Source organism: Telmatherina bonti, assembly GCF_933228915.1.
Source record: "Telmatherina bonti genome assembly, chromosome: 9".
Taxonomy (NCBI): Eukaryota; Metazoa; Chordata; class Actinopteri; order Atheriniformes; family Telmatherinidae; genus Telmatherina; species Telmatherina bonti.
The window spans coordinates 30,401,219-30,427,853 of NC_136627.1; the positions used below are offsets into that span (position 1 = coordinate 30,401,219).

Below are 26,635 nucleotides of genomic sequence, written 5' to 3' on the forward strand. Positions count from 1 at the left end.
TGTTCCCTCAACATATTGTTCATTGAATTGCTTATGTTTTTGCTTTTTTTTTTCTTCTGTTTTTGCTTTGAATTTATAAAGATGCATGTGTACTTTTTTTCAAGTTGGAATTGTTACAGAATGACTAAAGTTATATGACAAAGTGACATCTTTTCACCTGTGCTCTTTGGTTGTTTTGGTTTTGATCTTTCCTACTTACATTCTCAGCGAGATCCTTTAATGGACTGAAATGTTGTTAATGCTAAAAAAAAAAAAAATGTTGGCCTGCAACCATAACTTACATTTGTTCAGCTGTTTATGGGCGAATAAGTTTCAAGAAATGCAGCACGTAATGGAAGATGGGGAGGGCTCTGTGCTTGTCACCTCAGATTTTCTTCTCATAGTTTGACTGCGTTATTGACAACCTCGTTTACTACATATATTATTTTTATATGCTTATGTACTTAACTGTTTATCTCCAAGGTTGTATTTTTGGCAAACATATGTGTTGCTTGAATTGTGATTTTATTTCATACTAACACACTATTTTACATCTGCAGAAGCAGCTCCTTCTGTCTCTGCGCCGCACTTCTTTTCACCTGCTTTCAGCTCTGATCGAAACTTTACTCACCTTGTGCATTCTTAGTCTTTTACATAATGTCCCCATAAGGCAGTGGATAACCAACTTCTATTAGGAAGCCCTGATGTAAAATATATTACAAAAACCTGCAAATGGAATGGGACTCTTCTTGCCACGATCAAACAGGTAAAAGTGAGCCTTTGCTTCTGTATATGTATGATTTGTGCCACATTCAGGATGATGTTAGGTTTGAAATCCTAAAGGCTATGGCAAAAGACTGTTGAATCAATCATTACCTCAATGTAAAATACCTACAAGATTTTTGACCCAAGGACAGCACAAATTATTAAGCACACTATCAGAAGAGTTTTGCATCAAATAATAAGCCGACAGTAAAATCACAAACATTTAGTGATAGTACTGTGCTCTCATAGTACTCACTTTCTAAAGAGTGACCCGTAGACCGGCAGGTGACTGCGGTTCTGACATATTTATCATATTCTGTCATATTTCTCTTTGATTGTCGCGGAGAAGGGGCTTTTTATGTTTCAAAGTTATGGTGACTAAATGAAATATTTTCCACCAATCACAAAAAGAGACATCTGAAGCATTTTTATATGAATGTTTGCTATATTTACCATGATTACCAGCTTTTGAGTTATCTCCTGTGTAATACAACAGATTATGGTTTATAATTCCCTGCACAGACTTGTCTGTCTCATTGAAACCTGATTACAGCATCTCACATTTAACTGATAACCTACATGAAGAATGAGGGTATTTTTTTAAAACCCCAGAATTATTTGATTTTGACAAAGTAACACCCCCCCACCCCTTTTTTTTTAATTTTTTTTTTAGAAAAATAGTTTTAAATAATTTTAAAGCTGTACCATTAACTTGTCAACATGTCTGATCAAGTTTAGCTAAAACTGATGCTCATGCAGTTCATGATTATGAACAAACTCACATATTTTAGTTTTAAATTGTTGCACCAAAACAAAGAAAATGTTATCTATGTTATGTTATATGTTCTCAAATAGTTTAAATGAAGACAAGAGGATCAACAGCTGAATATATAATAATAATATTCGTGGATATGAGAGATGCTAGCTCTTTTGCTATCAGCTATTACACACTAATATATCTTTTACAATGCACTCAACACACACAAGCAAAATACATGAATAATCCATACTGTGAGACTATATTTGATGGACAATGACTTTCTTTAATCATAGATTAATTTTTTTCTGGTAAGATGAAAAGAAATAATACTGATTGCTGAACCTAAATCTCCGTGTGGTGATGTTAATTGGAAAAAAACAGAATGGCAGGCAACATTTTTGCTTCTTTTACAGTCAGCTTTTAACACTGATAAATTCCATCAACTTGACCGCGACTTGTTAAATAATCCAGCTCTCATAAAGTATGACTTTTCTGAAAGATTGTGTCCTGAGACACTTTTCCCTGTTCATCTACTGTTCAAATGCAATACAGAGAGGATTGTTAAGACGAGAAAACAAGTGAGTGTAATCTGTCACTGTTCAACCAGCTGTTAATCTGACTGTTGTAGATCAGGGTCCTAGTGAGCTGGGGTCGGCGTGTCCCCTATTTTCTCTCATTTCTCTTGGAGATTACAGTATTATGGTCCTCATTTATATAATCCTGTCAATGGGATACAGCCTCCTTCTCAGTACTCGCCCCAAACTGAAGTTCACACTTACTTCAGCGTGTAATCAGTTGGGAGGCAGGAGCTCAGCAGCTTAAGACTTTGGAAAGAGGTCATGGACCTTGTGCTGAGATTGATTATGAGTATTGTGTCATTCTCTTGACTTTTGACTTATGCTAAAGAAACGTCCATGCTGTATGGCTCTTCAGTCCATTCAGTAATTCAGTACGCTTGCGTAGGAACCCCCTTGTGCCACTATTACGATTTCTATTTTAATAAGATCTTTTTTTCAGTTCATTGGAAGAAATCCATTCACTAATTGCACCATCGGCTGTAATCTGTGGTTCACTATAATAAAGACTGACATATCAAAAATTTTAGTTTATATTGTTCTGATGCTTCAGAACAATTGTGTGGACTGTATGAATTGTTCTTTGTCCTGAAGTGAAAATAAATACTGCACCAAAATGTACTTTTAAATATTATCAATTTTGTCACCACTTTAACAAAAACAATATGGGCATGTGTGTCATTGTAAAAAGAAAGACAAATGTTGCAGGAATAGTCAGGTTATATGTCGCAAAGTTTTAATAATGGCATTTTGACAGCAAATTGCCTTCCAGATGTCCATCTAATCATGTTTCCCCTTCGCCTTCAGCTCTTTAATCCCTCCTACCTAAGTGAAGTTGAGCCTGTCTGCCTGAAGGAAACTTTTTTAGAATAATTACACAAAAAAGACATTGTTTGTTCAGTTAAAAGCCATTAATTAAACAAATTTATGTGAGAAACATTCATTAAAAAAATGAATGTAAATTAACTCCCATCTAATAAAAAAAGAAAAATGACCTTTAACTTTTTTTTATATTTTTGATAAAAAAGGAAAATTTGTAGACACACAAGATGTAAGACAGATACAGTGGGCTTTGCATTAATCTCACATTATGACTGTTCAAGGTTTTGGTATTCTGATGAATTCCAGGATTGGGCTTTAACTGCTTTCATTTTGTTTGCTGGTCTTTAATCTTCTAACCCTGCGTTCTTAATCAGAACTCAGAGCAGGTTTTTAATCTTGCATGAATGAGGCCGCGGATTACGGGCATCTGACCTTGCCATGCTGCACAGCTGCTTCCGCCTCAAATCAAGTCTCTCGTTCTGTCTAGCATGCAGAAGAGGATAATCTTACTTCTGCACTACAATGCTCCAAGATCTGAACTGTGTACTAAAGACAAACACTTGGAGCAAAAATCCAATTTTTAAAAAAAAGTGTTTCATAGTGCTGGGTTTTTGAGGGTAATATAATTTCTAACAAAGGCTGACTTGAAGATTTACTTTTCCTTTTTTAGCTATGTCAAAGCAGCACAAGGTGATCATATCGAGTAGCTGTGATACTATTATGTGGATCTAATCCTAGTGATTTTTAGATGCAGTTTAGAGTCGAAGCTTTGTGAATCATGTGGTTCAATCCACCTCTCAGACGGGTACAAACTTCTTTTAGTTGTTTTATAGTTCCCAGTGTAATTACTACTTTAACCTTGAGAAGTGTGTGTAAACACACAGGTATTGCTTTTTTTTTTTTCTCTCAATGTTCTAAGTCCCAGTCGGAGCTCCACAGCTCAGGAATAGATACCACAACTTGCCAGCTAGGCAACAAAGCGATGGATTCAGCTTTAAGCAGGAGATGTGGATATGATGTGGTCTTGGTATCTATTTTGAATTGAAATATAATTTTTTGTTTAAAAGAAACAATAATATAGTTGAATGTGTGGCTAATATGATACTCATTTACTGACAAATTTTACAGGAGAAATGTATTCAAGAAGCAGGAATGAAGTTACGTTGCAGTTATGATTATTATTACCTGAACTACCATGATAGTAAGCATCAGATTCAATAACATTTAGCTACATTCTGGTGCCAATTGACAGCCAATGACATTCATTCATTCATTCATTATCCTAACCGCTTAATCCAATGAAGGGAAGCTGGAGCCTATCTTAGCAGTCTTTGGGTGAAAGCCAGGGTACACCCTGGTAAGCTCGCCTGTCCATCGCAGGCAGCCAATGACGTTATTTGGTTATTCTTCTACCGTGATCACTTGGGAATGCTTGAATATGTAGCTTTAGTTGTCAAAGGCAAGTTTATTTGTGAATCATCTTTCATGTACAAGACAATTCAAAGTGCTTTACATGAAACATTCAAAGCATTACAGAAGGTGTAAAGAAGCATAAAAGACAACAAATAGCAAAAATCACAATAAAATCATAAATTTAAATAATTAAATTAAGAAGTTAAAGGTTTACCGTGCAGATTTCATGCCGGTTGAGAAAAAGAAGTATTTTTAACTTGGATTTAAATGTGTGTGTATTTGGTGAGAGTTTAATCTCCACTAACAGGTTGTTTGACTTGTTTACAGCATAACAACTAAATGCTGCTTCTCCATGTTTAGTCTGGACTCTGGTCTGGATTCTGATCTGGACTAGTTGACCTAGTTGAGTCTTTGACTCTAAGAGCTCTTCTTGGTTTCATCAAATTTAATCATACCTCTCATTAAAGAAGAAAAAACAGCTGCCTGTGAAAAAAGCTGAAATTGACAAAAGTAATAATAAATTGTAATGTTATAAAAAATCATCACATTATTTTTTCTAATTCTGATTCAATAGAGATATTTTTAAAGGAAACAAATATAATATATGTTTTATCACTCTTAAACTAATAATTTGTTGAACAATCCTTGAATGTTTCCACTACAGTCAGGTGTTTTCTGTTCCTCTCAGTCAGACTTCTGCATCTGCTGGCAGGTATTTTGTCCCACTGTTCAACAGAAAAGTGCTCTAATTTGTTCAGGACCGATTTGTTTGTTTGTTTGTTTTTCCATCACAATTAAATAAAAAAACAGTGTCTTAAATCACTAAATTATAATTTAGCATATTTTTACTGTTCCTTCTTTGAGTCTCCAGTTATTGGAGTGACTGTTGTAAATTCAGCCTTTTCTTTAATGAAAATGTATGAATAAATATGAGGACAACTCTCATTCTCATGACATATCACAGATGAATTTTGGGCCTAAATGGTTCTGGGAATGGGGTTTAAAAATGTACCCTGTGCCTAACTGGAAACCAGTGTATAGATGTAAAACTGGTGTGATGTGTTCAGATCTCTCATTCAGAGTTGAAGCTCCAGCAGCAGCATTCTGGATAAACTTTTCTAAGAAATTACATTGTTCTGCACACAGGTGACTTTTTTGTGTATGTCAACAGCAAGCCAAACTGTTGGCAGAGAGATACTTTACATCTGTCTGGTTGTTATTTCAGTTCTATCTTGAAATATTCTTGCTGTATTTTATCTTGTAATCAGATTACTGAACAAGAGATCTCAGTGTTAAAAGACAACTTCTTCATAAGAACTTGGCATGTGCCGTACAAGAATGTCTCAAAGTGATATTAGAAAAGAACAAACATGGGAACCCAGATAGTTATTAAACTATTTAGCGTATTTCAAAAATATATTCCTGATCTTCACCATGACTTATGGCTGCCTGCCAGCCAAGCCGACACGTGCAGACATGGAGTAACCATTGGCCTGCTCATGCTTAAATAAGACAAAAACGACCACTTAAGGCCTTTGCTAAGATTATCTGATGCAGTGGCTTATTATTGATTTCTTGAGAAACTGTTTTGATCAATTTACAGACTGTGGACGAGTAAAATAAGAAATAAGTCAACTTCAGTAGAATTACAAGGTTGCAGGATTGTCACTTTCATATGTTTTTCCTTGTCTAATTTCCTGTCTGTAAAGCATCTGGTTACCTTAGCATAACTTAAGTAATTTATCTTTACCTTTTAAAAATGCATTTTATTCTGTTGTGCACATCTATGCAGCTAGTTACACTGAAATGATCTGGTGTAGAGGAGGAAGAGGAGGGGAGGAACTGTACTTCCATCTATTGGCCAAAGTCTAAAACTGTTAAAGAAATATATGCAAGAAGAGATGAGTCAAAACTAAATACAGAATGGTAACAAAATGTTTATTTAAATTTGTTATTTATGAAAGCAGTTTATGATAATAAAAAAAGATTCCACATGCAGACAGACAGGGTAATGTCATCAGTATTAGCTCTGGGTTAATGTGCAACAGTGCTTGAGACAGAAGTATTCATAAATGACCTATCTTTTAGGATTCATATTGCACTGTGTTGCAGTATAAGGCACATTTAATATCAAACAGTTTATGTTATCCTTAACATTTTTACACTGTTGAACCATTTTTCAAATTTTAAGGGAAAATCATCCAACTATACATGTGCATTCAAATAAAGTTAAAATGTTGCGTTTCTCTCTGGAAAATTAGAAACTTAAGAAGTACTGCATGAATTTTCTGTTGGTTCTGTGCAAATACATCAAGATAAAAGCAAAATGGTGAAATGATTCTGATTTAGCAAAGATAATATTACACTTTCATGTGTAAATAACAGGAAATGTTCTGTGTTTGTGTGTGTGGGTGTGTGTTTGGAGACGAGTGGGATCGGTGTACAGTGAAGCTTATAAGTACAGTTAGATTATTAGTTTCCTTGAGAAAAACTAATTTACTTTTTGGAAACAACTCAAAATCCTACTTTGTGAATGGGAGGTTTTAAAAACTACCTAACCAAAAATTGCCTGCACTTTCAAATGAACAAATACTGGATTCTGTTTACTTCAGCAAAATACAGATGAATGTTATGAGAAAAAAAAGCACTTTATTGTTCGCTGAAGGGAAGAAATAATCCTAAAAAAATGCTAAATGCATCAAAATATATTTTTGTGTTAATTCAAGATATCACATTCCGTCTGAAAATTATTCAGTAAAGTACACAAGAAAGCAAGGCTATCCAAAAAGAGGATTACAGTAGAAAAGAAACGTTAACCATTTGGTTCGTGGTTCTGCAGATTGGAAGTGGAAACGGAGTCGTATTATAAAGTGTTGGTCATGATAAAACCGGCAGTAAGCAAAGATGCAGGAAGAGAGCATCCTGCGTCCTCTGTACAGGCCTGAAGAGCAGCACTTTGAACTGAATCTGGAGGTGGTCCACTTCGACTGGCCTCTGAAGAGGAACTTACCACTTCAATGGTGGTCTGTGACTCCTCGTTTTGTTCGACACGGCTGGGGGAAGAGAAAGGAAAGTCTGGTGTAGAGAGCTTGGCGAAAAGTTGCAAGTGATCCTGATCGGAGCTCTTACAAAGCCCGCGCAGGCTCTGCTGCATCTCTCCAAGGTTTTGCTGTAGCTCTGTTTGCTCCTGCAGCAACCGCTCTTTCTCACTTTTCTGCAGAGAGAGGAACAAGAAACTCAACCCTGCTGCATATGCCTCCTTCTACACCCAACTTGATGCTTTTTCACATGACTCAGCTGTTTTACTCCTTCATTCTAAGAAGTAATTTAGTCCTGATTTTATTTTTCTATTCTTTTCTAGTCATTTAGCAGACACTTTTAACCAAAGCGACTACATATTAGTGAGAACAACACAAGCACAAAATCAAACAGTAGAGGACATCGTAGGAAGGTGCTAGTGGACTGTCCAGTTGGACGCAGATCCTTACATGAAGTGCTACAGGCTGTTTTTTTCTCCCTTCCCACCCCATAATATCACCTATTTTAAAATATAAAGAATTAATACCATATTGTTTGTTGCAAAGAACTGGGATAAGTTCTCCAACTTTCTGACAAATACAGCTATACTTATCTCTGATCCATTAAAAAAAAACAATGACAGCAATGACTGGAAAAAAAAATTTTCTTCGATGTCACCATTCCCTACACTTCTGAATATATAAATTCAGAAAAGTGGTGAGCAGATGAATAAAAATAAACAAAACACACGTAACAGTTGGACTCCGTTGTCAGCGTCTGCAATGACAAGTTTCTTTGCATTCACAAATTAAATAGTTTAAAACTATTTTTAAAAAAATGGTGACAAACACAAATGCTTTTTTCATCTTTTTTCTGCGGTATCCTGCTTTTCACTCACTCCTCGCTTCTGAGGAGATGTTCAGGTACATGCAGTACTGACATCACCACAAGAAGCCCCATAATGAAACCACAGTGATTTACACCATTTCTTTCTCAAGCAGAATTTCTGCACGCGTGAAAGCAAAAGCAAATGGACCAAACTTCCCTCAAATCCTCCTGAAAATGTCAAGCTAGATTACGAGCCACAGGAAAAGTTTACACTGAACAATTCACCTGTGAAATAGTCTTTTCACAGTTTTGCTTGAGTACTTTTGCTTTGATAAAACATGTTCCACCCCCTGACAACGCTGACTGTCTGAACGTCTCCGGTGACGCTGCTTTCTGGCCAGTATCTGCAACTTTTTAGTTTTTGTTAGTTGGAACCATAAAATGTCGAAAGCAATGACGCTAGTTAGAAAAAAACAAAACAAAAAACAACAACAACAACAAAAAAACAGAGTCACTATTATTTGCACATTAAGGAAGAGCTCAGACGTTCTGCATGGCGGCATGACTCGGCAAAATTACGTCACACCTAATTAATTTCTGCAACAATAACTAAGAAAAAACTTTTCATTTCAGAGGTTTGTGTTTTCCAGTTGTTAAATCATTGATGTGCCCCTGCCTGTGGTCATAAAAGGTTCTATAAGTACTAGGACATAGAAACGAACTTATATGCCACATCATATTGAACATATAAAATTCATTCATTCATTCATTCATTTTCCGAACCGCTTATTCCAATTCAGGGTCGCGGGGAAGCTGGAGCCTATCCCAGCTGGCTTTGGGCGACAGGCAGGGTACACCCTGGACAGCTCGCCAGTCCATCGCAGAACATATAAAATTCAACTTACTAATTTTTTTATTTCACATTCCAGCTGATGGATGCCATCTAGCTTCCTCTTTCGGCAGCGTTGTGCAGCAACGCGGTTTTTACTTCGTCGGCGGACGTCGTGAACAAACTCAAGCTGATCTTGGGTCAGCTGATGGTTCCTCAGAAGCTGCTGGAATGCACTCCGGCTCAATTCGGAGATCTGCTCCACTGGGAATGGGAGCTGGATCTGTGGAAAACATTTGTATAAGTTATATTTTAATCTTATTAAATGATCAGAGCAAAAGCAGGTTGTGTATAAAAATGACCTCTGCAGCTCTTTTGTTGTTGGCCTCAGTATCTCCATCTGTGTCCATTTCCGACTCATCCCCTGAGTTGAGTGAGGAGGATATGTAGGGACTCTTGTCTGCTTGGGACATGCTGTCAGTCTGCGTACCAGGATCATCACCTGTTCCAAAGTCCCTGAGAAAGGGACAGTCTCCTACACTGGAACTCAGATCCAGCTGCTTAAGCCAGTGGAAGTCTGATGCTTTGGACAAACTGTTTTGCTTCACTGAATCAAGGGACTGCGGTGGAGCCTGAGAGGGACACAGGTCAGGCCAAAACCCCTTTGCAAGATGTTCAGCGACCTCCCTCTCCACACGACTCCGGTCCTCATATCCCTCTTGACCGGTAAGAACAGATAAGGTTGGCACAGAGACCTTACCTGCCATTTCCTGTTCAAGTCCATCGTCACTCTGCTCAATGACTGTAACATTAATTTCAGCTCCGGATGTCTTCGGTGGACATGAGCATACACTGCTGTTAGTTTCAGCACCAAGTGTCTCAACAGTCTGTTCATCATCTCTGCCAGTTATCTCAACCATTTCAGGCGGATTCACTTTTCCTGGTGTCGACAGCTCGCAGTGTGTGCTGCAGTCTGCCAAACTCAACTCACTTTGACTCCATACAGCTCCCATCTGTAAAATATGGCTTTCACAAAATTCAGAGGGGTGATCTGCTTTGCCGGTGCCTGGACACGGCAGAGATAACATGGGGCACACGCTATTGGTTGCTAACTCTAGAGATGTGGGAGCCATTTGTGGCCCACAGTTCTGCAAACAGAAGTGTTCCCCCTCCCTGTTTGTCTGACCCTGTCTGCTCTGTGGGCACTGTGACGATAAGACTATTTGCTCATCACCTCCTGAAGGCTCTGAGCTGTGTGACTCAAATGACTCTGCCTGACTGCTGTCGGCCCTGGAGCCAAAACCGGCACCGTGCTCCCAGCTCTGACAACAGGCTCTATGTCTGACCTCCTGTGAGGGTTTTTCACTTTCAGAAAATTTTGGGATGAGGAAATCAAAGCAAGCTGATTCCAAGTTGTGAAATCCTAAATATGCAGCACTGGTGTGAATGGCATGAATGTTTTCTTTGGTGAAAAGCAGCTTTGACGTGTAGGCAAATTGAAGCAAAGGTTCAAAACCTTCAGCAGTCACCTGCGGAGAAAGGAAACGCAGACAATTCAAATGTAGTAAAACTAAGTAAAACTTAGCCTTTAAATTGATACAACAAAGTTTTGCCATCACACAAACAGGCAGAGGATGGCAACTTCAGCATGTTACATTATGTTCTTAAATGACTGTATTCCACTATTAGTTTTATAATAAAGTCTTAACACACATTTCCAAATCTGATAAACTGCAAGAAAAAGGTGTATGTTTTAATAACAGTATAATTAATACATTCAGGAAAAACAAAAACAAACAAACATTATTTAATCAAACAGAGGGACACCTACCTCCTCAGGTAGAGTGATGATGGGATTCTGTCTGGTAACACTGGTAACCCTACTGTAAAAGTATTCGCTGCATGAGGCCAAGACAGAACAATGGGCCCGAAAACTCCTGTTTTCTACCATCACCGTCACATCGCACAAGATGTCCTGCTGTCTCTGCTCATTCAAACACTGGAGGACATGAGTGCTGTGCACTGCACACTGAAAGGTGAACGCTGACATGCGAGGAGCTTGAGACATCATGGTGGTCAAAAGCTCAACCTGTTTGACAAGGGGAGCAGGATGAAATCAGAACAGCATGACATTTTTCTTATTAAACCTAACGACCGTGTAAACTTTTAATAGTTCATTTATAGTCATTTAATGTCTACGTTAAAAAGTCATTTAAAATTGACAGAATAATAAGGCTAATTAATGCAAAAAAGACAAAAGAAATTGTTTTTGCAATCTGATTGTCTCTTTAATTCTACATCTGCATTTTGCATTGTTAAACACAAGAGTGACTGATGCACAAATGTATGATTTTTATGGCTAAACATTTGCTGCAGATTCCCTGAATCATGTTTTGAGCAAGAGGTGAAATGTTGCAATGTAACACCATCTAACCAGCTCTCAGGCACACATTTGTAGTATAGTTGATCCATTAAAAGAACACAAAAAAAAAATCATTAATCATAGAGCTAGTATGTGTTTTCTTCCTGACATCAGAAAATAACCTAATAACGAGAGGAAATGGTATGATTATAGAGGCTTTTTAGCTTTTTAAACAATATTAGACAGACTGATTCAGCAATATCTTCATCAGACTGTTGGGCTGTAAAGCAGGGTACTTGGTAATCCTTTGTTTCCTAAAATGGTAGTAATAATTGGTGAGAAAACAACAACATGACACTTCAGTGAGTTTCTGTACTGGTAGTAGTCGTAAGAGGCTGATCTGGGAACAGCATACATGTTGTTGTTTCAGCCTAATAAAGAAAGCTGGATCGTGTTTTTGTAAACACTTTCTTGATAGGAAATAAAACATGGTGTTCAAATTTAATGAGCTAATTTGACAATCGACACGATTCACCGGCGACTAGAAAAGGTAAAGATTGCACGTGAACGCCTCAACTGGTACATCAGGCTGAACGCTGAAATGCTGACTCATGATTAGCAGAGTTACTTAACACGGCCTGGCCGCGAAACGCAACGAAAACACCCAAAGCTTGGACTAACACGTTATACGACCCAAAATTAATAAGAAGCTCATTAAGATGTTAAGGTGTCGTAAATGTTAATAAAACAGATAATCTTTACGCCAGGCCAGACCGTTAGCCGCACTGGCAACAACACACATAGTCGTGTTTGCGAGGATTAAAAGCTCTTGAAAATTATATTACTTTAAAATCTTTATTCTAAAAGGCCAAATATTCACTGACCTGCCATGTTAGCTGAATGACACTGACATAAGTAAATTTTGGGTGAAGCTTTTGGCCGTCCGGAGCTGGACTTTCCTCTTGTCATGTGACAACACCAGGAAAAAGCTAACTGCACTCACTGCGCATGCCCAGTCTACTGGCAAGCTTGTATGATATGAAATTAAATGAATGAAAAATACTTTAATCCCCAAAGGGAAATTCAATATTGTAGTATATAATTAACTTGAGGAGGTCTTGTTCCAGAGGCTGATGTTCTGTATCTTTCAGTCTTACATCAGACCTGAAGAAGCCTCTCACTGAACACACTTTGTTTCTTCACTGTGTTGTGGAGAGGGTGTGAAGAATCCTCCATCATCTTGTGCAGTATTCTTCTTTGGACAATCAGCTCCAGCGGCTCCAGAGTTACTCCAAGCACAAAACCAGGTTTCTTGATCAGTTTGTTGATTCTCTTCAGGTCTCTGGTTCTGATGCTACTACCCCAGCAGATGCTGCAAAGCTGAATGCACTATCCACAAAAGACTTATAGAAGATATGCAACATCTTGGTGCAGACATTAAACGATCTCAGCTTCCTTAAGAAGTAGAGTCTGCTCTGACCTTTCATGGAGGAAAGCAATGATTTTCAATTGCATAAAAATTGATTTATTCCAGAAAAAAATCAAGTCATACACATATGTGGATATAATGTATAAATACACATATTTTTGCTCCCATGTCATTTATATTCTACACCCTAGCTAGTACAATAACCTTGAGTACAATTAAGCCATGCTGCATGATTCTGAAGATTCACACAGATGTTTAAACCTTGCATGACACCATTAAGACCAAAATGTTAATACTATCAAATACTCCCTATGTAAAATCAACATAGTTTCATCCCATCCATAGTAGAGATCCCTTGTGCACTGGAGGTGAAGCGGCAGGCTCGTTTGTATATATATGTATTTCCTGAGTATTTTAGTCACAGTTCAATCAGAGGATTCTTTCATAGAAGAGGAGGTAGGCTTGGCAGCCCATGACTTTGCTCTCACTCACAGGCTGAACACTTGTATCGCTGATATGGAACCAAGATCCTCTGGGAGGATCTGTATCTCCTGAAATTAAATGATGGGCTGATGGAGATAAACTGGTTTGATGAAGTTTTTATTCTCATGATTATAATATCCAAATACACCTACCTTCTATTGTAAGTCCTTTAGATGAGGCCAGAGGACCCTCGGGTCGAACTTTTACATATGCTGTGTAATGACCAGATCTCATCGTTCCACTGTGCTCTACAATACCATACAAACTGTATAAAATCTGAGCATCTCCCTCCGAGATATTCTGTGGAAAAGAATAAGTTGAGAACTCAGGTGTTAATTTTATTAAAAAGCTTTAAGTCTTTCCTTCCCATACCAACCTTGCATTTTAATGCACAATATGGAGCAAGATCCAGAATCAGGGGGAAGTGGACATGTCTATTCACTTTACAAATGCTATATCCATTCTATTAGGAAAGAAGAAGAAAAACAATAATAATCAACAATTCAATTACTGTCATTCGTCTTATAAGAAAATTGAGACCAAACATTTAGAAACAGTAGTTGCATAGCTTTGTGTATATAAACAGCCTTAGTGATAGTGAACAAAAATGAGGAAAAAAATAAAGTTTCTTAAACTTCTTTACTTGCTGAAATCTTTTTAAATGAAGAGTAAGGATGGCTGGTGGAGAGGAGATCAGCATCTGCTTCAAGGCATCAGTGTAAACATTCTTCCTGGATCCTAAACAGGGTACAAAGACAGAACGTGACTGTCCCTGATCCTAAATTATAACATTAAGATAATTTAGGAATATTAAGACATGTTTTAGAGAGGTAAATTATTAGTTTTGTGAGTAACTTTTCACACCTCCAGCTTTGTCCTCCTTCAGCTGCCGTTTGGTGCAAGCGACACAAAGCAAGCTGTTGTTCTGCGTCAGTGTTTCCACCTCTGTGAACTGAAAAAGACATGACTGCACTGAGCTCTCCTGTTTCTCTGGAGTTGCCCTGGTAGCCAGAGTGTGGAAGGCCAGCTCTGGGTCTTGGTTTATCACTGTATATTCTTTAGCCTCCAGCACTTCATCTTTACACTCCATGCTTTGCTCTACAGCGTCAGAGCCTTGAATAAAAGCATCATCCAGGTTGACTTTCTCCATTTTATCCACCAGTTGCGTGTCCTCCTCGTCCTCTCCTTCCTGATCCATGTTGGACATTTCGTCACATAGGCTGTCCTGTGAGTCCTGCTCTGCCGACAACGCAGTGAAGCGGTTGCTGACTGATGATGCAGCTAATGAGTCACAGTCAGTCTCTAAATCTCCATCCTCCTCTTTTTCCAGCTCAATGCTCTGACCCTGTTCAGACACGCTGACTAGTGTGGGGTTTTCCTCACCCAGCGAGGCTTTCTCATGTGCTTCATTGTTAGTGTTTTCCCCATCCACTGTATCTGCAGCAGCATCTGTTTGTTGGGTCTCTGCGGGGCTTGGAAATGTCAAACTGTCCAAAGTAACTTTGCCCTCAATCTTCTGCTGCCTCTTTTGATGCTGTAAGGTTAAAGCAAACAAGCAGATTAGACTACTTAATCTAGCTTTATTCACCAAAACAATTCAAGCAAAACACAAAACTCTTTAATATTAATTAAATAAAATACCTTTGCCTGTTTCTTTGCCTGCTTCTTTGCCTTTTTCTGCTGGTATTTGCTGCCAGCTCCGGTAGGAATGTCATCATTTCCACTGTTCAGAACGGGACTGTTTCGGCCTTCCTGGCTTGATTCACTGGCCTTTTGAACTCCCTTCTTTTGATTTTTTTTTCTGTATGCCTGCGTGAGGTTGTCACAAAAGGGATCGGACATGTAAACATGAAAATGACTTGCCAAAAAAAGAAAAAGAAGAAGAATACAAATCCACAAAAAGCATTCCTTTACCTCCTCAGCAACAGGAAGGGAAAGATCCAAAAACATCTCCATCACAACAGACACCTGTAAGAGTGATGTTATGATGTTATGACAGCTATAAAAGCGAAGACAGGCTCTTTTCTGTGTTTGAAGCTTATGCTATGTACCGTTTTGCACTGCTGACACATTATAGTGCTGGTCATTTCCCCACCAAAAACTTGGTCAACAAAGTTTTTCAAGTATCCATTTTTCTCATACTCTAAAAGACAGATCATGCTATCAGGGGACTGTCTTTTAGACCAAAAGCACCAAAATATATGACATATAATGACGCAGTCTAAATGTTTAATGACTTACCTTTTGCTAGTGTTTTCAGCTGTTCTCCATCTGTGCATTTACCTGATTGTTTCAATGTGTCCATTATCCCTGTATTTACTCTCTGCAGAAACAAACACACCAAAATTACAATGATATTCCCCTCTAATACATAGTAAGGTAATCATTAAAAAATGAGACTTACAGCATTGTGACAAGCCCTCAAATTCAGCTTCTTAGCAAAATGATTGTGCTCTTTAAAACTTCTATGCCATGACAATGAACCGACATTTCAAACAACATACTCTCTAAGCTCATTACATAAGAGGAAAAGGGTTATTAACACCTCATACACAACTTGTGTGATCAATCTTTAACTACATTTTTGTTTGAAATTTTTTTACTCATAAGCAGGATGTTGGAGTCAAATTCATTATTTTACATATAAGTTAACTTAAAGGAAAGATAAAAATATTTAAAAGGATTTTGAGGTCTGAAAGTTTATATTTGCTAAAATGTATAATTTTACATTTCTGAAGTTACTATACATCACTGGGAAGCTGCTAATTAGTCAGATTGAAGCCAGAGACATTAGAAACAACATAGTTTTTTGACCGTGTGATCCTGTTCATATTTTGTTATATTGTTCTTATTAAAACTAAAAGAAAGAGGAACTGGTCTACTCACATTTCCAATACAAAGTTGCTAGACTGACTTCAAAGTGGTGGTAAAGAAGAAAAACAAAGTGCCACTACACAGGAATTGTTTCATTGTGCACAATAATTTGCTGCTGGTTATACATAGCCATTTGGACAACCACTGTGTCTAATTTAGAACAGCTTTCTATGGAAACTAAATTAAAAAAAAAAGAAAACATTTTTTGATAACTCCATACTCACTTTTAACTCCTCAGCTCGCATCCCATCCAGCAGGTAGCGCAGCAGCTCCTGGCTATCTTGCTGCTGAAAGCCTTTGAACCTGGCGGCCCTGCAGGGATCAGAAGCAATGATGAGCTACTTCTGATGCCTCTGATGCACCAGCAAAAGGTAAGACATACTAAACACATCTTGGCTCCAACTGGAACACTAGCTGGACTCACTTTTTACACACTTGTGTGAATAATTCGCGTGGTGTTACCACCCCCTTCTTGGTTTCCTGGATTTCATTGAGTAGTTGACACATTGCCAAAGTCAAGGATCCAGGCTTGTCTAATTCCACGACTATCGGCTCCTGTGATCATTAGAAATTCAAGTCCATCAGTAATAAAAAAAAAAAAAAAAAAAGCAACAAACAGGTCAGAAATAAACTAAAGTATGACAACACACCAGCTTCAAAGAGGCATCAGGTTTAATGTCAACACTGATCTTTTCTTCTGTCACTTTGTTGAGAGTCTCTCTTAAGAGGAGTGTTTGGGAAAGATTCTGTGAAACATAATGTAAATTGTGATTAATATCAGGTTTCATTTTTCTGCTTTTCACTAAATTGGCATGTTTTAAAAACAACCCTACCTGAATGACTGCATTAAAGAAACAGGTGTTTCCAAGGTTGCTCAGTCCTTTTACTGGAACACCCTGGTTTTCTTCAGCTTGGTTTAGGTTCTGTGATTTCCCAACACTCTCTTTCTTGATGTTCTTCCTTTGAGGACTCCTGCTTACCCTGTTTTCCTTGTCCTCCCTCACTGCTGTGTATACAGTCTCTGACTTCTGGACAGTTTCTGATGCTTCCTCTTCATCCTTCACTTCTACATAAGCAAACATGGTGGAATATTAATAGAGAAGCGTGTTACTACAATGCATTAGTCTACCAACTGGAACCTACTTTTCTGTGGTATCTTTATGGGGTCTGCAGATGTTTGCTTTTTCAGGTTGGTCACAAGCTGTGCCAAATGACCAGTTGTTGAGTACTGGACTTCATCATCACACATGTAACACCTGAAAGGATGTTAACGTATAAAACAAATAAAAAGGGTGACTTCTCTTCCTTTCTAATACAGTATATGAGTCACAACACAGCGACATACTCACCACACACTCCAGTTGTCCAAGCTGAGCACAAGGCAATGTGGATCTGAATGAGGAGTTTCATAATGTTTGATAGCATGCTTGTTTTCAGAATTCCTTCCACAGCCCTTGGAGAAAAGGGATACATGTTAATTTAAAAAGCAACTACACACAGTCAAAATAATAAAAAGCAAGGTAGGAATAAACTCACTCTATGGCCACATTTCAAGCACATCCACACTGCTTCTGTTTGCTTCTCTTCTTCTGAATCTTGGGCCAAGGATGAGTTGATATTTTCTTTATTTTCTTCTTGCTTACAGTCCTGACAGCTCATCCAATCAGAAATACCCAGAAGTTTCTTTGCAAGAGTTTGGTCTGTTCCTCTCTTAATATGTCTGCAGGATGGAACTATAAATATAATACTTAAAAAGGCAATCTTATCAGGCTTTTTTTTTTTTTTTTTTTAAATCAGAAAATGCAAAATATTAAATCTAAATATATATGAAATATTTGTATATATTTCCTTGTACCCGTCAGGTCACTGTCATCGTCCTCTCTGGAGCTCTTGACCTTCCCTCTCTTCTTTCCCATTTTCACCTAAAATAGAGGAAAAACAGACACAGCAGTCACCTAAAATAACACAAGCTTCAGCCAATAATTACATCCCATTTTGACATTGCAAACACGGGTTAATTTCTCTGTATTTTCTGGAGGAAAAAAAAAAACACAAGAACTATAACTTCAAGCTCAATACAGACAACTTACTGTCAGAAACGGAGGCTAAATCAGTCACCGTTTTAGTTTCGTTTACTTTGGCTGGACGAACTCTCCGATATGGACATAATTCATTTATTGCATTTATCGGAACTAGAAAATTAAAGTTTAATAATTAAATTAATACAGTTACACGGCTGAAAATATAAAAAAGCTGTTTGCTGTTGTGCCACAAAAAAACAGCGGATGACACATGCAGACCACGGAGGAACCAATTGTGACGGTGCAACGTTTTCTATTGCTCGGCTTCTTCCTGCGTGCATCGTTCAGAAGAGTCCGAGTGGAAACAAACCAGTCTTATAGACATGTGCAGTGGACTTGGTAAACTAGACCACGTACTCGTTTTTGATGCACTCTTTATTTAAATGTATGTTACATTTTGCAGGACTTTGTCAGATAGATACCTTATTAATTAATAGAAACTATTCTAAATATGTGTTAGCATGAGGATGATAGCATGCGTGGGAGGAACTACGAAAGCTTTCCCTGAGTAATTAAGCCTTAGTTTATGAACACTAAAAAGGTCGACACATTAGTTATGCTTAGTAGACATGTCTTATTTGGAGTATGCCGAGTCTCAGCTCGCAGAAATAGAGCTGCTAACCAGCATGTTCCCCACTGTGGACGAACTGGAGTTTACTGACCAGGTGGCTCTTGCTGAGCTCAGAAGCTACGTGGAGGACTCTGCTTCAGCAGACAAACCTCCTCCCTCCAGACCCCAGTTCCTCATCAAACAGAAGGTGGACCCTACAGTCATGGAGGAGGTAACTAGTTATCGTCACTCGGATTATTATAAGTGGATTATTGATGTATTTGACTTTGGTGTGTCACCCAGACAGAGGTCATCCTGTCCTGTGCCTATCCATCTGATTATCCCAATGTGTTGCCAGACATAACAGTGAGGTAAGCCCTGATCCAATCCATGCTGTGATTTCCATCTCAGTCATTTCAGTTTTTCATTTGTACCTGTGCAAGAGGATTTCCTTCATATTTTCCTTCTCTAAATCTTTTAATTATGATCAAATTTGTGAGTTCACATAAAGGTTAAATATACAATATTATATAGATACAGAGAAAATCCTGAAGGTAGTAGTTTTTTTATTTTGGCCTAAAGGGCCAGGGGAAGGGTTGGGTTGTGTGTTTGGACTGCGTGTGGGGTTGCATGCCTGTGTGTGCAAGTGTGAAACTGTTTATATGTTGTTAAGCATTTTGATATGCATCTGTATGAAAAGTGCTATATAAATAAAGTTGGATTTGAATTTAAAAACTACGTGCTACGTAAAGGTACAGCAGTGTTGTGTCTAATCAGGGTACATGACCGTCCAATGTTCTCAAGTGTTGTGTCAGCGAAAGAGAAGAGATTTAAGATCAGAGTCCATGTTGTTTCAGCTATGGAGCCTTGCTTGTATGAACTGCCTGAAAGATGAGAAGTTTCACTTTTTATGTGTGTGAAGAACTAATTCGTTCCTGCACAGTCCTTTGGAAGATGGCATATTACCTGATTATATTACACCAAGGGGCATCCTTTATTTAATTTGTTTTGGTTTAGCTGCAGTTCTACTTACTTACAAACACCACAGACTTGGACAGCATTGTACTTACATATTAATAATAGAATAGAATGATTGGGGGGCCTTTGATGGGGAATGAATCAACCATATTAAAAGAACTGTGACACTCTAGCTCTAAAGGACATCCATTTACATAAAAATAAGTCACCATCATTAAATTTCACTCACTACACATTATGAGGTCATTTGCTAACATCATCCATCATTTCTACAGTCTCTGAGGGAACTAGGGCAGGTGATGCGTTCGCCTGCGAGCTCAAATTGTTTTGATTTGTGACTAGTTGATGCAGGAATGTGTTACAATTTCCACATACAGTTTTGTTGTGTTAGATACTGAATATATTTCTCCATGGTTTGCATTTTTATTGTTTATGGTTTAAATTAGAAAGACCACAAATATGGAATCTGTGGTATAGATAGTGCAAAATACTAAATACTTTAAACATAGCAAGGACGTTTCCTTTTGCTGTCCATGAAAAAGTTACATGTTTCCAGTTCCTTGTAGCCTTTAATCTTCTCCTAAGCCTCCTCACAACATGTTTTATTTGCACTCTAGGTGTTCTGGTCTTAGCAGGGCCCAGCAGACACAGCTCCAGGCGCATCTCAATAAATACCTCATGGAAAACTGCCAAGGGGAAGTCTGCGTTCTTGCTGCTGTGGACTGGGTGAAAGACAACCTGCAGTCTTTCATTGATGAGAGCTTATATGCAGCCCCTGCTCCCAAGAAAGAGCCTCCTTCTTCACAATCACACGAAGTGTTCAGCCGGCTGTGGATCTACAGCCACCATATCTACAACAAGTCAAAGAGGAAGAACATCTTAGAGTGGTCCAAGGAGTTGGGTCTGTCAGGGTTCAGCATGCCTGGAAAGCCTGGTATTGTGTGTGTGGAAGGTCCTCAGTCTGCCTGTGAGGAGTTTTGGTCCAGGTACCTTCTGTGTTATTAATTCAGTTAATATCACTGCCATAAGCCTGCTGACGTGCTTTTTTTTTTTTTTTTTTAATGTTTTCTGAAATTATATCTGACATTATTTCTCCTAACTCTTTCCCTTCTCAGAGTGAAGGTTCTGACATGGAAAAAGATCATGATCCGGCACAGAGAAGATACAGCTGTTGAACATCAAGGTGAGGGCAGCAAGAATGTTGAGAGTATGGATTCCCTGCGCAAATTCACAGGCTTTGAGGAGGCGATGTTTGACCCACATGGGAACAGAGGGAACCACATGGACCTTGGACAGCTCTACCAGTTCCTGAATGAGAAAGGCTGTTGTGATGTGTTTCAGATTTATTTCGGCATTGAAGGCAGGTAGTAGTGAGAGTGGCACAACAGATGTCACTTTTCCTGAAAGCATTGACTTAAAGCACTCAGATGGAAGATGAAGACGTGTTTATCTGACAAATGCAAATAAGGTCAAAACCATTTGTTCGATGATGTTCAACTGGTTTTTCTTTGACTTCACTTCTTTAACTGTCAGTAAAAAATGTTTTATCTTGAGATAAACTTTGTCCTTTCAGCTGACATGTTCAAAAAGAAACATTTAAGTGTTAACAGAGGTTTACAGAGGTTTTCAGGATTTTAAGTCCCACATTATAATAGTTGATAAAAGATGATCAGCAAACTTTTATGTTGAGTTTATTGGTTGCATTTCTCAGAATTACAGATGAAGCATCTTTGGAATCCCTCTATTTTGATTATTTGCTATAATCCACATCAGTGTGATTTACGCTTGAGGAGTTAAGAATTTTTTTTTTTTTTTAAATGAACATGAATTTTAATTTTAGCTCACAAAAACGGATGGAAATTGAGGTTATGAATGTTTAAACAATTCGATGATGATTTTATTCCTTTGGGATCACATTAAATTAATTTTATTCATGATTATGTTGCCTTTGAGTTCATACTTACAATGATCATACAATAAATACTCTGTATAATAGAAGGATGGAACGGGAGATTGACAGGTGAATCTGTGCAGGGTTTGCAGTAACGTGGACTGTGCACTGGTTTATCGTGGTGAAGAAAAATCTGAGCCAGAAGGGGAAGATCTCGATTTACCAGTCGATCTATGTATTTCATCAAGGTCATGAGCTGTGGGTAGTGACCAAAAGAACAAGTGTGCAAATACAGGCGACAGAAATGTGTTTCCTCTGCAGGGTGGCCGGGTAAGAAGCTCAGAGTAAAGCCGCTGCTCCTCCGTATAGAGAGGAGCCAGTTGAGGTGGGGGCATCTGGTTAGGATGCCTCCTGGACCCCTCCTTGGTAGGTGTTCCAGGCAAGTCCCTGTTGGAGTAGACCCCGGGGAAGACCCAGGACACGCTGGAGGGATTATATCTCTCAGCTGGCTTGAGAATGCTTCTGGGTCACCCCCCTGCTGGCTGGGGAGAGAAGTTTATGCCTCCCTGCTTAGGCTGTTGCCCCCACAACCTGACCCAAAATAAGCGGCTGAAAATGGATGCATGGACCCACATAATGTGTCTATACGGTGTCTTTTTAAAAGGTAATAAATGTGTCATGCATAATTTCTTAATAGTTTGAGAGATGTTCAAAATACTTTGTACTGTTAAAATCCTGCAGTAAATGATCTTGAATGAGTTTGAGGCCTGAGTGAGCATCTTACAGTTCAGGCCGTTACAAAATAAAGTGAAAAACCAAACTGTCCTTTTTAGCACTCTTTTCTTAAAATGACTGATGCCTCAGCTATTCCAGAATATTTGGTGATTTTGAAAGCAGTTCCACAAAGTTGTTTGACAAGGAGATATTAAATGAATGCTGAAACTGAATGCAGAGAACTGGATCTCCTTGCAACTAGCCTGAGCTTCACTGTCCAGCAGATGGCAACATAACCCAATCTAAATCGGCAAACACGTCTATATTTACTGGTACGAGTAATGAATTGGTTGGTCATAAGTCAGATGTTCATTTTCCCTACATATTTACATAAAGTATTTCATTTTTTAAAAAGAAAACTACTTTACATGTGTTGGGAATTTGTTTCTTCGATTCACAGCAGCAGCCATGAAAGCTTATTTTAAGGTGAAACTGGTGCTGTACTGGGAGATGCATGTCTGATGATCTCAGGCTGGGTGACTTGCCCTGTTCTGCTTCTGCTGACGTTAAAATATTCACACTTTACTATAATAATTCTGAAACTGACACCAGTCAGAGGTCTAATGGACCTTGAACAAAGACATCTGCCTTCTCATAACTCTTGTCTGTTTAATGAAAAGATTGACTTCAGTATGTGGCCATAGCGCTTGTGCCTGATACCTAAATGGTACGTGACCTGTTCCAACCCTTCATTCATTCATTCTGGTCTGATAACACAGTTCTGTCAGAAAAGTGTTTGAGCCTGAATAATTACTGTTCTGTTAAGTTAAAACTAAACAATGCAGCAGCTTAAACTGGCTCCATTTTTATGTGTGTGGGCAGAGAACTGACTTCCACAGTGATGAACATCATATCATTAGATCTATAAAGCAATCGTCCACACAGTAAGAATTACTTGCCTTTGTAAGGAACTCATTCAGAAGGTTCTTTTAATAAATAAAGGTTTCCCTCCCGAGCCTTAATCTATTTCATTCCTTGCAAGGATGAGTTTCAGAATTCTGCATTGATTTTCTTTTGGATTCTTTCTGGTGATTTCCTTCTGGCGCCATTTGGGTAATCATCAACGATTCACCATTAGACTTTTAAATATGGAAAGAAGGAATGATAGCCTATATGTCCCAGTTGTCAAATTGTCAATTTTTTTTTTATTTGTTTTATAACTAGACTAATTTTAGAAGACAAGTCTTTAACATATATCTTTTTTTCTGGGTCTATGTTTCCTAAGTTTTGTTTTCCACACTCAGCGTTTTTACTTGTGAAAGATAAACAAAGTTAATAGAAGCACATTTTTGTCCTGCAATTTGGGAGCTTCAGTAATTCTTAGAAAACTCTGCAAATCAGATATTTGTGTAGTATTTAACCTCAATGTGTTTTTATCAATTTAAAAGATGAGAATTTTAGAATTGATATTAATATATATTTAGATGACATTGTAGCAGTTTATGACTAAAATCTTTGCTGCTGAGAGGCAGTTTCCCCTGATGAAGCACTTTCAGATTTTACTGAAGCGGGACCTTCATCATCTATTAATCTCAAGGTTCAATCTTCAGCTTTTCCAGTCTACATGCCAACACGTTTGAGCATATGTTCATGAAATGAGACAAAACTGAATTCAGGAACAGCTATGAATGTGCTATTCTGGCTTGCCAAGTATTTTGATTAATTAAGATTTAAGTAGCTACCATCTCCAAATCTCTACTATCTCGACTCCATTTATATTTAGTTAAAGAAAACTTATTATTCCAAGTTCATAGATCCTCCTCCTCTTTTAGCTTTGTCCCTTTCTCAAGGGGTCACCACAGTGAAACAGCTGTTCCCAGTTACCAACCCAGTACAAAAGCTGTGTTTGCATGTTTTCATTGGGACAGGTTTTACACAGTTTTCTGTCACAACCCTACATTTATCCAGCTTCAGGACCGGCCCTCAGAGAACACTGGCTGTAGTATGACGGGCTTGAACCTTCAGCCAGTGGACAACCGGTTCTACCTCCTGAGTCACTGCCACCCCTTTTTCCAAGCTCATAGAACAAGACAATTAATTCCAATACTGCTCAGCAAACAGATGAAATGCCATTCCTGCTTGCTTGGACAATATCAGCTTGATATTTATGACTCTGAAATAGTTCAGTAGATGTGGAAATTTATGGGCTTCTTTCTTTTCTCATTACAATCACAGAACAGACGTTGATATATAGATACTGAGAGTTGAACCCCTGGCTCCATTCATTTTAATCCACTTACCTCACAGTGTTTCATTGTTCTATGACATTCATATTTTCATATTGAATAAAAATGGAAAACTGGGGTTGGGTTTTTTTTTTTTTTTTTGTTTGTTTTTTTTTTTTTTTCCAAAAGCTGAGATTGTCAGTGAGACTGTTTTATGGTCTTCGTATTAACAACCATAATCATGAAAAGAACTTTAGGTTTCTAAATCAATTAACTTTGCTTTGTAACACTGTTGACCTCAAACAACACCCCTGGAATCCCCTGATTATTACCACAAAGCTCACCTTGCATATAAAAACACCACAGATGTATTCACATCCCACGCTGGATGCAGCAAACTATCAATGAGATGCTAAACACACAGTCTTAATTTAATTAACAAGATGCCCTGTATTGTACATATATATGGAATATTTCTTCCTTTAGTGCAGAATGTGGTGCATAGTTATCAGAACTGCATGTATATGGTAAATATTTTAGTTTTTACAGTTTTGGTTTTTGCTCTTTGTCCTGCTTTTCACAGTTTTTCTCCATTGTATCAATGATAAAATACAATACCTTTTCAAGAATCATATTAAATAGCATCCCCAGTTGGTCGGAGAATCAATAGCTTGGAAGATGCCTGCATAAATAATTATTTATCCCGTCTTTCTTAGACACATTTTTGTAACTCTTTGTGAAAATCATTTTCACATTACATTTCATTCACTCATGATTTGCTAGTATTTTCCATTTTTCCCCTTTCTTTTTTTTTTTTTAAATATCAGACAATAATCCAATTTTTTTATGTTTATTGAACTAGTCATGCATATAATTGAATTAGTGTTGAATGTGTTGGTGAGGTAACACAGGGATTTCATCATGTCTCTATAGCTGCCGTACATTCACACAGCCAAGGTAATAATGTTGTTTTGAATTACCTGAAGCTGAAAATACCGAACAGAGGTTTGGATGAACAGCATGCTTTATTACATGAAAAAAATGTCATGTTTTTATTTCTACATTTTTCCAAGCCCAACCTGAATCATATTAATTGTGTTGCAAATGATAAAAAACAGTCCACAGTTTTATTTTTGACTTGCTTATCCTTTTCTTCTTTGCTTTTTTTTAATATATTTATTTTTTTAGATTTATCCCAAATGTCCTCTTCTTAAATTATTCTACAGGATTCGTTGCCCCATTATATTCCAAATGAACTAACATAAGCAGTTAATTATGGTAATAATAAAATTTCGTCATGTAATTTATCATGTGCACAGTCTTTCCCCGTGTTTATGTAGGACACGCTGTAATGCCATAACATGTGTATGTGAGCACATTTCAGTTGACTGCAATGATGAAGAAGATTGAATGAGTGAGGAATAGATTCATTTATATTCCCGGCTTGAGATTCTGTATTGATTATTGTGGTAAATCTATCACAATGTCACCGCAGTCATACAACAGAACTTTTTTTTTTTTTTAAAGGCATATCAGTCTTTCAATTCTCTGCGTGTTTCATTACCATTTTCAATTCAGCAGGAGTAAACTTGATAATCAAAGCAATTAACAACACAATCAGATGGCTCTCCAAGTCTTATGTGGAAACTCAGTTTAGCTGCTCTTTGGGATTCTGGACTTTTTCTCCCAGTGACCCCTCAAGGTGAACTCTTGTATGGTTTGTCACCCCATGAATACTAACTATGACTGAATTAAACATTTTCTCTCGTTTCACTACTATTTAATCAGTTTTCTTTCTGAGCTGTCTGTCTGGTGCAATCCCTTGGGCCCACCCTCACACTGACTGGCATCATAAAGACAACAACCAGGCTGCTCTGGTAGTATTTAAACTTCCCATCCCACTGCTTGTTCCTACATTTATTATTGCCCTTGTGCATTCTGGTCGCTACAGCCTTATAAATCAAGTGAAACTCTGTTACATATCTAATGCGCTTTGAGGAGGTCTCAACTATGGCTTGGTCTTTTCCCAGTCTGACTCTGTAAGCAGCAGGAGCACATT

The 26,635-nt window shown here is 38.0% G+C and overlaps 3 protein-coding genes across 3 annotated transcripts; 1 reads left to right on the top strand and 2 right to left on the bottom strand.

Annotated features, from left to right (window-relative positions):
- Positions 1 to 6,342: 6,342 nt before the first annotated feature.
- LOC306760655 (transcription regulator protein BACH1-like) lies at positions 6,343 to 12,320 on the bottom strand (the record flags this gene model as incomplete). Its single annotated transcript, XM_079246604.1, is given in 6 exon segments — positions 6,343 to 7,528; positions 9,066 to 9,272; positions 9,352 to 10,518; positions 10,821 to 11,078; positions 12,236 to 12,277; positions 12,279 to 12,320. Coding segments are annotated over 6 exon segments (2,067 nt in total). The 3' UTR covers positions 6,343 to 7,177.
- A 725-nt stretch (positions 12,321 to 13,045) lies between these two features.
- On the bottom strand, positions 13,046 to 18,329 carry usp16 (ubiquitin specific peptidase 16). The gene is made up of 18 exons (XM_079246350.1): positions 18,228 to 18,329; positions 17,993 to 18,059; positions 17,674 to 17,870; positions 17,487 to 17,590; positions 17,281 to 17,393; positions 16,971 to 17,203; positions 16,788 to 16,883; positions 16,562 to 16,692; positions 16,362 to 16,449; positions 15,505 to 15,586; positions 15,315 to 15,406; positions 15,178 to 15,231; positions 14,905 to 15,072; positions 14,128 to 14,797; positions 13,907 to 14,001; positions 13,640 to 13,726; positions 13,416 to 13,563; positions 13,046 to 13,331 (listed from the first exon to the last, which is right to left on the bottom strand). The coding sequence occupies exons 2-18, from the start codon at positions 18,051 to 18,053 to the stop codon at positions 13,210 to 13,212; spliced, it is 2,541 nt and encodes an 846-aa protein (XP_079102476.1). The 5' UTR covers positions 18,054 to 18,059; positions 18,228 to 18,329; the 3' UTR covers positions 13,046 to 13,209.
- Positions 18,330 to 18,623: 294 nt separating this feature from the next.
- rwdd2b (RWD domain containing 2B) lies at positions 18,624 to 21,151 on the top strand. Its single transcript, XM_079246533.1, has 4 exons — positions 18,624 to 19,000; positions 19,072 to 19,139; positions 20,364 to 20,732; positions 20,862 to 21,151. Exons 1-4 carry the CDS (start codon positions 18,788 to 18,790, stop codon positions 21,112 to 21,114), a joined length of 903 nt encoding a protein of 300 aa, XP_079102659.1. The 5' UTR covers positions 18,624 to 18,787; the 3' UTR covers positions 21,115 to 21,151.
- The last annotated feature ends 5,484 nt before the right edge of the window (positions 21,152 to 26,635 follow it).